This window comes from Solanum dulcamara, chromosome 11, assembly GCF_947179165.1.
Source record: "Solanum dulcamara chromosome 11, daSolDulc1.2, whole genome shotgun sequence".
NCBI classification, from domain to species: Eukaryota; Viridiplantae; Streptophyta; class Magnoliopsida; order Solanales; family Solanaceae; genus Solanum; species Solanum dulcamara.
Genome location: NC_077247.1, coordinates 53,327,569 through 53,339,245, shown reverse-complemented (window position 1 = coordinate 53,339,245; position 11,677 = coordinate 53,327,569). Strand labels below are relative to the sequence as shown.

Here is an 11,677-nt window from a genome sequence, read left to right as displayed (position 1 = left end):
ATTACATATAAAAAATCAGATAAAATAATATCAATTTTCATTGATATATCCACCCTGCGTACCAAACTACCCCAAAATATAAAACTTACAACTGACCATTGACCATTGACCATTGACCAGTGATGCAAGAAAAATTAATTTGAGTTAATTTTAATAGTAGCAACTTAATACACTTGGCCCCACCCAATTATTATTACTATATATTAGCCTTTATTGTAATTTATGTCTCATTATATTCATTAACAATTACAACTACAAATTAAAGGAGTCACTGTGCATTTTCTTTTATTGTTTTCAATTTTCCATGAAAACTAACTTTACTTTTCAATATAATAATGCTGCCAGCTCATATACTTTGGCCAACTTTTAAGTATATGGATTTGGGATCAAGTTTAAATATTTTGCCACAGATCTTCTAGCATTAGAGGTTATTGCCTCTTCAAGATCCAAAATTAAAGTTGACGAAGCAATTCAGTAAGCTATAGTCTAACGTATACCATATGAAACTAAAAGAAATTTAAAAATGTAGAGCATGTGGATCTAGGTAACTACACATATATTTTTAAAAAGTTATAAATATGTGACCAACATAAGCATTACACATAAAAAGTTCCATCTCTGTTTCAATTTAATTATTAGTGCTTTTCGCTCATTAAAATTCAAATAATATAAATTTTAATTAATATTTTACAGTATAATATAATTTTTGCGTTATATTAACATGAGAAAAGAATTTAATCTATAATACTTTTCATATAATTTTTAAATATCTAAATTTTAATTTTAAAAAATTGAGTTAATTGATCTAATTCGATTTAACCTCTAAAATCATTTCTTACCCATCCAATCGAAAATCAATAGTATTTTCACCTATTCTTAGAGATTAGTTAAATTAACTTTTGAAAAGCGGAAAGTAACATATAAATTATGACTGGAGGAGTATACTAGTGTCTAGTAGTAGATTGATTTGTAGAACCACTGACTTTCTTCCTATTAGTATATTTAGGTACTCTACTACTAACTACTCTAAGTTGTATTTTACTTCAATTTAGGAAGCATAAGATAGCAAGAGGGCCTAATGATTCTAGCCATAAGAGGTTAAAAAGTGCCGACCCATTGGCCCCTTCTTTTGAAAAGTGTTCCTTCACAAGCATTTGCACATTCTCTCTCACTCTTCTCCTCTGTGTCACTGTGTGCAAGTGAGGGGGCCTCTGCTATGGCCATGGCCATTTACACTCATCTTCTCCTTCTCCACTTTATCATGCACTCCCTTTAACCTTCATTATAAGCCAAGCCCACTAGTCCACTACTTTTTCCTGATTTATCATGTTCTTGCTTTCTTCTTCTTCTTCCATGGCTGCTTTTCTACTTCTATTCCTTGTTTTTCTCTCCACATTATGCTCTGCTCAGCGAAACCCACAAACCCTTTTGGAAGTTCAAGCGCTTACTTCTTTTAAACTCAGTATTCATGATCCACTTGGGGCACTCACTGACTGGGATTCTTCTTCCCCTTTTGCTCCCTGTGATTGGCGCGGTGTTTTCTGCGTCAATGGTAGGGTTGGTGAAGTTCGCCTCCCTCATTTGCAACTCAGTGGGCCACTCACTACCCAAATTGGTAACCTGCGCATGTTGCGCAAGTTAAGCCTCCGTTCAAACTCCTTTAATGGCTCTGTTCCAGCTTCGTTATCCAAATGTACCCTTTTGCATTCTGTTTTTCTACAGGGAAACACATTTTCCGGTAAACTTCCGTCGGAAATATTCAACCTTACTGATTTACAAATCTTTAATGTTGCTGGAAATCAACTGGCTGGTGAAATCCCCGGAGAGCTTCCTCGGAGTCTACGATACTTTGATCTTTCGTCTAACTTGTTTTCAGGAGACATTCCGAGGAATTTGTCTGACCTGTCTCAGTTACTTCTGATTAATCTTTCTTACAATCGCTTTTCCGGCGAAATTCCGGCGAGTCTCGGCCGGCTTCAGCAGCTTCAGTACCTTTGGCTTGCGTACAACAACTTGGTAGGAACTTTGCCCTCTGCAATTGCTAATTGTTCATCGTTGGTTCACTTAAGTGCTGAAGGAAATGCTATAGGGGGTCTTATTCCGGCGGCAATCGCTACTTTACCGAAGCTTCAGGTGATATCTTTATCACACAATAATCTCTCTGGCTCCTTGCCAGCTTCATTGTTCTGCAATGTTTCCATTTATCCTCCCTCCCTTAGGATTGTTCAGTTGGGTTTCAATGCGTTCACGAATATTGTCAAGCAAGAGTCGTCTAAATGTTTTAGTTCTTTGCAAATTTTGGATCTCCAACACAACCAAATACATGGTGAATTTCCTTTGATTTTGACAAACAATTCTGCATTGACATCCCTGGATGTGTCATGGAATTTGTTCTCTGGAAAAATCCCAAGTGCCATTGGGAACTTGTGGAGATTGGAGGAACTGAGAATGGCAAATAATTCATTTGAAGGTGCTCTTCCGTTTGATATTACGAACTGCAGTGACTTGAAAGTTCTTGATCTTGAAGGGAATCGAATGACGGGGGAAATTCCAAAGTTTTTAGGTGATCTTAGAAGCTTGAAGACATTATCACTGGGAAGAAATCAGTTTTCAGGTTCCATTCCTTCTAGTTTTAGAAATTTAAGTAATCTTGAAAATCTGAACTTGGGAGGAAATGGTCTTAACGGAAGCTTGTCTGAGGAAGTAATGAGTTTGAGCAATTTAAGCATATTGAATCTCAGTGGAAACAAGTTTTCTGGAAGTATGCCAGTTGGTATTGGGAATCTTCAGCAGCTCTCTGTTCTGAATCTGAGTAAAAATGGCTTTTCGGGCACTATTCCTTCTAGCATTGGGACTTTGTATAAGCTAACGGTTGTTGATCTAAGTGGGCAGAATTTCTCAGGGGAAATACCGTTTGATCTTGCTGGTTTGCCTAATCTACAGGTTATAGCTTTGCAAGAAAACAAGTTGTCTGGTAATGTTCCTGAAGGTTTCAGTAGCTTATTGGGTATGCAATATTTGAATCTTTCTTCCAATTCCTTTTCTGGCCATATACCATCTACATTTGGGTTCTTGACCTCATTAGTTGTACTTTCTTTGTATAACAATCACTTAAATGGTTCAATTCCTCCCGACTTGGGCAACTGCTCTGCTCTGGAGGATTTAAATCTGCACTCAAATTCATTGAGTGGCCAAATACCTCCTGATCTCGGACGTCTCTCCCACTTGAGTGTGCTGGATTTAGGTAGAAACAACTTAACGGGTGAAGTCCCGATAGATGTTTCCAATTGTTCATCCCTGACATCCCTCTTGCTAGACTTGAACCATCTTTCAGGTAACATACCAGAGTCACTAGCCAGGTTATCAAACCTAACTGTCCTTGACCTCTCTACTAACAACTTCACTGGAGAAATCCCAGCTAATCTTACCACGCTCTCTAGCCTGGTGAGTTTCAATGTGTCAAACAATAATTTGTTCGGCCAGATTCCAATGATGTTGGGCTCACGTTTTAACAACTCATTGGATTATGCTGGCAACCAAGGTTTGTGTGGAGAGCCATTGGAAAGAAGATGTGAGAAATCTGGTAATGGTGGGAATAAATTGATTATGTTCATTGCTGTGGCTGCCAGTGGAGCTCTTCTCCTTTTATCATGCTGCTGCTTATATACTTACAACTTCTTGAGGTGGCGCAGGAAGCTCAAAGAGAAAGCAGCTGGAGAAAAGAAGCATAGTCCTGCAAGGGCTAGTTCAAGGACCAGTGGTGGTCGTGGCAGTGGCGAGAATGGTGGACCTAAACTTGTTATGTTCAATAACAAAATCACACTCGCTGAAACAATTGAAGCAACTCGAGAATTTGACGAGGAACATGTGCTAAGCAGAACACATTATGGAGTGGTCTACAAAGCCTGTTACAATGATGGAATGGTGCTCTCAATTCGTAGACTTTCAGATGGATCACTAGGTGAGAACATGTTCAGAAAAGAGGCAGAATCACTTGGCAGGGTGAAGCATAGGAACCTAACAGTTCTGCGTGGGTACTATGCTGGCCCGCCTAATCTCAGACTACTTGTCTGTGATTACATGCCTAACGGAAACCTTGCAACACTGCTCCAAGAAGCGTCCCACCAGGATGGTCATGTCCTCAACTGGCCAATGCGCCACCTTATTGCACTTGGCATTGCTCGGGGCCTGGCTTTCCTTCACTCATCCTCAATGGTTCACGGAGATGTTAAGCCGCAGAATGTCCTATTCGATGCAGACTTTGAAGCCCATCTTTCAGAATTTGGCCTAGGCAAGCTTGTAGTAGCCACACCTACCGAGCCCTCCACATCAACTTCAGTTGGTACGCTAGGCTATATATCTCCAGAAGCAGCATTGACCGGAGAAACCACAAGAGAATCAGATGCTTATAGCTTTGGCATTGTGTTGCTGGAATTACTAACAGGAAAAAGGCCATTAATGTTCACACAAGATGAGGACATAGTGAAATGGGTGAAGAGGCAATTGCAGAGAGGGCAAATTTCAGAACTATTAGAGCCAGGATTGCTTGAACTAGACCCTGAATCATCAGAATGGGAAGAGTTCTTACTAGGAATTAAAGTAGGATTGCTATGCACAGCACCTGACCCACTTGATCGACCCACGATGGCCGACATTGTGTTCATGCTCGAAGGTTGTCGTGTTGGCCCTGAGATCGCATCTTCAGCCGATCCCACATGCCAACCTTCACCAGCCTGAGGTTCATTCTAATTCTTTTCCTTTTTTATTATTAGCTCTTTATAAGTTGTGAGAGTAAATTTGCAATGCAACAGTAGCTAGCAACTTAGCCTTCAATTTTCATGCTGTTTTTTCTAGTTCTTTATGGTAAAAAAGAAACAATATTTCTCTTCTATTGATTCTTGTTTTATCCTATTAAAACACCTCACCCCGCCGGGATTCTCTCTTTTGGCGTGGGGACCAAAATGAAGTGCTATTAAAAAGAAGTGTGTTTGTTGAGTTAAGTGATTTGGACAGTTGTGCAAATAGAATAGTACTTGGGTTGGGGCCCGGCCCACAAGATGAGCTCTCCCGCCCAAAACCAACAAAAAAAATGCCCGGAAATACCAGTCTGCTTCTATCACGTGACTACCAAATTTTTAAAAGGTATCTCTTGGGTTACTGAAAATTTAGCCGTTGAATGTATTAAGATATTACTAGCTAAAAGTTGTGCGTGCCGCATCCGTCGACACGATAGGGGTGTCGATGTGGGTGTGAGATCCGTGTCTGATTTGATCAATTGATTTTAGATATTTTGATCAAAATCAACGAAAAAATTCAATGATTTATGTAATCAAAACAAAAATTAAGATGAAACTGAAGAAAAGAGAATTTCTTGTATATAGAAATTTCTGTAACTCTTTTTCTTTTCAAAATAATATCTCATAATTTAAGTGGTATTACTCTATTTTTAAATATTTAAATTATTTGTAGTCGAATTCTCATATCCATAGGAATCGTACCCGTATTGAACACCCGAGTGGCGAGCAACTTGGATTACTAGTATATGTAGACCGGCAAAAACAAGAACAGACACTACTTCCAAGAATACCTTAAGTTGTGGGCATTTTATTTGACTCATGTTTTTCTCTTCAGTTGCATTAATGAAGTTTGAATACTACTACGACTTGGGTAATTGTTAATACACTACTTGTTTTGTGTGGAGTAATAAGATAGGAAGGAAGCTGACAAATAAATTCCTCTACCCTACACGTACAGTTTAATGGCCAAGGATGATGAGGTATCAAAAGGTCAAGGGATCTGGGATTTGTGGGGGTGGGGTGATGGATCCTTTTGAATATGACCAGGATGAAAGAGACTAAAGGAAGAAAATGATTGACATGGTGACCCACTAATCAATTCATTTCCAACATTTTGTGGGGTGTTTTGTTTTTATGTCTTCCCCAATAACACATACAATTTTTTCGCCGAGCTTTCATCATCTATATATATATATATATATATATATATATATATATATAATGTGAATTTTCGATCAAGCGGTAAATGTTGATGTCCTTTGGGTGAATAAATAGTAGGTAAATGTTGATGTCATTCCCCCCCCCCCCCCCCACAAGACTATACTAGAGGTGGACATAAAAATGATTCCACATATAATAATATGGGAAAAGACTCATTTATGTTATTCGTTAAAAGTTTGACTTATCTATGCAATTATCGTTTGAGAAAAGACTCATTTATGTCATTATTTTTTAACTTCGGTTTTGCAAAATCACCCAAACAACTTTTAACACTTTTCTATTGGAGTTTTGAATCAAATGTATTCTTTTTGCTTCTTCTTTTCCAAGAACACATGAAGAACACCAAAAACTCCAAATTTTCAACTTATTCAATTCTTCACGAAATCACCTCAAATTTCAATAGTAGCATCCCTCCGAGCTAGATATCAAAACTCACTATCTTTTAAGTTCAAATTACACCTAATCCAACAAGACACACTTAAAATTTCTTCAAAGTTTCAAAATTTTAACCCCTTTTAATGATAGAATTTTCAAGTGATTTGGAGTTGTAGAAAAAATTCTATCATTAAAAGAGGTTAAAATTTTGAAACTTTGAAGAAATTTTAAGTGTGTCTTGTTGGATTAGGTGTAATTTGAGCTTAAAAGATAGTGAGTTTTTGATATCTAGCTCAGAGGGATGCTACTATTGAAATTTGAGGTGATTTCGTAAAAAAATGGAGAAGTTGAAAATTTGGGGTTATTGGTGTTCTTCATGTGTTCTTAAAGAAGAAGAAACAAAAAGAGTAGATTTGATTCAAAACTCCAATAGGAAAGTGTTAAAAATTGCTTGAGTGGTTTTGCAAAATCAGAGTTAAAAAGTAATGGCATAGATGAGTCTTTTCTCAAACGGTAATAACATAGATGAGCTAAACTTTTAACGAATGATATAAATGAGTCTTTTTTTTTTAGTATATTTGAGCTTTTTTCCTAATAATAATATAATAAAGTAGCATGCTTATGTTCGCACGAGGTTGAGATCTGTGTTAATCATATTGTTATCAGTAAATCAGCTGCATCATCCATTTGTCTTTTTATTGTATTGTATTTCTTATACAGCAGAGAGTTACAGCACTATCTTTTTCAATGCTGGGAGTGCTACACATTGCAATTATTAGATGTTTTAGCTGATAGATCCAAACTTGTCGACAACTGTGAAATTCAACAATGGGTGAAAACCATGGGGTAAAAAACTCAACAGAGACAAAAAAGATGTTAGGTAAAAATAACAATTAATCTGCTTAAGCTTTGATAGGTATTTTAAGGGTATCTCCGACCCTAGCACCAAGGTGCAAAATAACTCCAATCTACTGTACCAAATTTTATATCAAAAAAGAATTTTTTTTTATCTCTTTATTATTATTATATTATTTCTTATTTTATTCATATTTTCTTATTTCGTAAAACAAAATTCTTTCTAAAAATATTCAATATATATAATTTTCATATTGTTTCAAATTATAGTCGTTTAATATAAAATTATTTTATATCATAATTTTTAAAACAATATAAATTGCTAGCAAATATTACATATTATACATAATAATGGATAACACAAATAAAAGTGAAATCATTAACTAAATATAATTAAATAAACATTACACAATTGAAAATTTTATTTCAAGTTCTACATAAATATTCAACTTTCAAGATTACTACGGTGCTCCCTTAAATGCTCTATTAATGCATTACGTAGTTCAAAATGAGCTTCTTTGTCCTTAATTTTTTTATGTCGAGCTAGAAATTGTTGAAATCAATAATTTTCATCTATTGTCATTTCTACAGTCGGAGTTGAACCATCTAAAGTATCTTGAGTTGGTGTATTAAGATCAAGTTCATCCTCAATTATCATGTTGTGCATTATAATACATGAAGTTAATATATTCACCAATGTATATTTTTACATATTTAATTTCTGTCAAGGTTAATTGTACTTATATCCAATTCAAATTTATAGTAGAATTAACAGAAATTTAATTTCAAAAAAATTCAAGTAAAGGAAAATAATATATAAAAAATTAAAATTTTAATCTAAAATTAATATTATAAAAAAGATTACGTAAAGCTAATAAAGTGTTTTAATTAAAACATACCAATTTATATAATATTTAATTAAAAGTGTGGTATAATAAAATACCCAAGTCTATTAGAGGCCTTCTGAGAACATATCCCTCGGTGTTCTTGGTTAAGTTACATCAAAGTAGCTATATGCAAAATTAACAAAATGAATATGCCTATAGTGCCGCCATTGCAAATATGCATCTTCACACTCAGAGCTCCACCAGTGATCTAAAACATAACTCATGTACTGCAGCAAATTTCACAGTTCTCAATCCTTACTGTATTGCGAAGAAATGTTAACACTGTGCTTAGCAGGTAGAAAAAAAAAAAAAAGGCAGCCCGGTGCACTAAGGCTCCCGCTATGCGCAGGGTCCGGGGAAGGGCCTGACCACAAGGGTCTATTGTACGCAGCCTTACCTTGCATTTCTGCCGGAGGCTGTTTTCAAGGCTTGAACCCGTGACCTCCTGGTCACATGGCAGCAATTTTACCAGTTAGCAGGTAGAGAAAACATGAAAAGAAAAGGATGTTTCCTAAGGAAGAAAAATAACACAAAAGCAACCCCAACTCAGGTTGTACAACATCTATTCCACTGCTCTTCCAGTCTTCCATCACAGACCCACAACCACTACATCAAAACTCTATATGCAACAATTAAAGTTTCTTTACTTGCACAGCTCATTCTGCCATTTTTTGTTAGATAAAAGTCTCAGTCATACACAAGAAAAGCAAAAAAAAAAACAAGTATACTAAAAGCCCAGAATTTTGCATGACTGCTCAGGCACAGTTATAGCAATAATCAAGGTGCATTTCATATATTCAGGTGTACCAATACATTCCAACAACAATAATACAATTGTATCAGCATTCAAGCAACAAGATGCTCCTCATTATTGTAAAATACACTAACGGAAAAATTGAGAGAACGTTCTCTTGGTCGCATACAGGGAAAAGAAAATTTCCAAATCTACAATCACCAGTGTAACACACAATGTGTGACAGAAAAGGAGAAGATGCACTTAACAACTAGCATCGGTTATCAAACTGCTAGCACAATGATGCAAAAAGATTCCATCATAAACCTGAAAATACATTATTTTCTTCTATTCAGCTCTAGATTGGCCAGCACGGGAAGAAAGGATGATGCCGACAATCAGTCCATACAAAGCCAATGCCTCAGCAAAAATAAGAATTAAGATCATACCAACAAAGAGTTTTGGTTGTTGTGCATTTGCTCTGTGGGAAATAAAAATAATGTTAGTATATAGGACATGGAGACATTAACTATTTCATATGAGAACTTAAGAAGATGCGGCCACTTTAAATCATCACACTTTAGATCAAACGATGAAGGTACCAGATCTAACAATCAAATAAAAGGTCCTCCCCTGCTAAGAACATTAATATAGCAGGAACAAGGGAAACTACAAACAAAGAAGCATTTTATTTCACAATGATACTAAACTATTGAGAGATCAATATTTCTCACCTTCAAAAACATTTGTGAATGACAATAATAGTTTGCTGCAAAAGCTAATTTTATGATGACAGTCATTTATACCTTTTTTTCACATCAAGGATAAATACTGCAGCTTTTATTTGCTTACTAAAATAATAACTATTAGTTCTACAAAAAGTGGAAACAAAATCATCTGCAATTCGTTAATGAAGATCAGCATATGTGGAAAAAACGGAGTGATATCTTTCTAAAGAAAGGGCAATCGGCAACAGAAAAATAGGTTTTGTTATTATGCTAAATATTCGTATAAAAGCAATAAAAGGGTTCTCCACTTCATATCAGTTAATGACTTGCTTCTTCTTTCTTTTTTTGGCATGCTTCAATGTGATAAATTACAGTCAGTTTCATCTCAAAAAGTTGGTTAATTTTATGCTAGTTTAAGGATTTCACACTTAAAAATTTGAAACATCCAAGTTACAGGGCTAATCCTTCTAATCTCACTACCACAGACATTAGTGTTAGGCTGCAATTTGATAGATCCAGTGTATTCAGTGAAGTCAAAACCACTTATCAGAAAAAGAAAAATTCAGAGAACACAAAACTCTCTGCTTAAAATGGAAGTTCCAACTAAATTCTTTGGTGCAATAACGTGCAAAGTAGAACGATTCCTATTGACTGCATTGAGTATTTTTAAAAGCTTTCAAAAAAAAATGACAAGACTTTAGAGGATTTAAGTCTTAGAAGTAAGATAGATGCTTTACTTTTAATAAAAATACAAAAATTGCTAACTTATGTACCGCTGGAACCTTACATGAACCTATAGTAATTAGAATCAACCTTGAGTGATGGTCTGATTGTACTATCTTGAAGTAGTATGCCTTTTCCATATGGATACTAATTAAGAAAAGAATTTGATGTTTTCCGGTTGTACTATCTTGAAGTAGAAAGTTGACTCATATTACCTTAGTTCTTTGGATGATAAAGCATTTATACAATCTTTGTAATAAACAGATACAGCTCTCGCATAACAAAGCCACTCTTTTTGAAATGGTAAAAAGAAATTGTTTTTCTTCTCTTACAACAAAGTCACTCTTTCAGCATACACGGAGGAAGAATCAGATAACATTCAAAGTTCAGACCTTACTATGAAAACCAACCACTTTAAGAAGCAATAGCAACAAAGAGAATCTAATGCAAAAGGTAGAGCGCCTCGACAAACATCCCCAAACAGAGTCAATTTACTAGAGAGTCAAATAAGACGACATTCATGTAAGTTTTAAAATTCTTACAGGACATAGGAGGTGACAATTCCATCTAAGGAAAGATCCAAATCGATTCACTTCACTTAGGATGAACTTACCATGAAAAAGTTTCTAGTATAATTTTGCACAAAATATAATACAAAAGCCTATCAATTCTCAAGCCATTTAGGTGTAAACGAAGGAAGTTTTTCAAATGAGTTCTCTATAAAAGAACCTGGAGACTGAAAATTTACCTAACACCAGCATCACCAACAATTCCAATAGCCATTCCAGCGGAAAGGCCAGCGAGACCACAGGCCAGACCAGAAGAAAGGTGTGCATATCCATCAAAAAGGTAATATGATTTGGTCTTGGGGTTAATCCCGGTACTGATAATGACTGCAATAATCAATCCATAAATACCTAACACACCAGCCATAACAACCGGCACAATTGACTTCATCACAAGCTCTGGCCTCATTACTCCCATGGACGCCACTCCCACACCGCTCTTCGCCGTTCCATAAGCAGCTCCCATACCTACAACGAATCAATAATTTTCTACTAGTTCCTAATCGTTGAATCGGATAATATATACTTTTTTTTATGAAACTTACATGAGAAAACGAGCGCTGCAGCGGCGCCGAGGAAACCGAAGAAAGGCGCAGTTTCATCGCCGCTGAAAGTTGACGTCATTGTTTCCTCCCACAAAATTTACACAGATTTCACCGGTGACCGATCGGAATTTCGAAGATCAACTTTCTGATCGGCGAGAGATAATTATTGTCTTCGGCTCCGGTTTCGTTTTGTTTGGTTCTCTCAATCACACGTTCTAATTTCTCAATTCACTGGACACGTCGTGCAG

At 36.0% G+C, this 11,677-nt stretch overlaps 2 protein-coding genes across 2 annotated transcripts; one reads left to right on the top strand and one right to left on the bottom strand.

The window, feature by feature from the left end:
* The first annotated feature begins 1,102 nt into the window (after positions 1-1,102).
* LOC129874786 (probable LRR receptor-like serine/threonine-protein kinase At4g36180) lies at positions 1,103-4,888 on the top strand. Its single transcript, XM_055950142.1, has one exon. The coding sequence runs from the start codon at positions 1,327-1,329 to the stop codon at positions 4,735-4,737; it is 3,411 nt and encodes a 1,136-aa protein (XP_055806117.1). The 5' UTR covers positions 1,103-1,326; the 3' UTR covers positions 4,738-4,888.
* A 4,011-nt stretch (positions 4,889-8,899) lies between these two features.
* Positions 8,900-11,677, bottom strand: LOC129873365 (V-type proton ATPase 16 kDa proteolipid subunit-like). Its single transcript, XM_055948449.1, has 3 exons — positions 11,430-11,677; positions 11,067-11,352; positions 8,900-9,348 (listed from the first exon to the last, which is right to left on the bottom strand). The coding sequence occupies exons 1-3, from the start codon at positions 11,506-11,508 to the stop codon at positions 9,216-9,218; spliced, it is 498 nt and encodes a 165-aa protein (XP_055804424.1). The 5' UTR covers positions 11,509-11,677; the 3' UTR covers positions 8,900-9,215.

Excerpts from the sequence above, each read along its gene's own strand:
- LOC129874786 (XM_055950142.1), top strand. The coding sequence starts at position 1,327 with ATGTTCTTGCTTTCTTCTTCTTCTTCCATGGCTGCTTTTCTACTTCTA.
- LOC129873365 (XM_055948449.1), bottom strand. The coding sequence starts at position 11,508 with ATGACGTCAACTTTCAGCGGCGATGAAACTGCGCCTTTCTTCGGTTTC. Across the intron at positions 11,353-11,429 it reads TGCAGCGCTCGTTTTCTCAT|GTATGGGAGCTGCTTATGGA; the intron begins GTAAGTTTCATA and ends GATTCGTTGTAG. Across the intron at positions 9,349-11,066 it reads GTTGGTGATGCTGGTGTTAG|AGCAAATGCACAACAACCAA; the intron begins GTAAATTTTCAG and ends TATTTCCCACAG.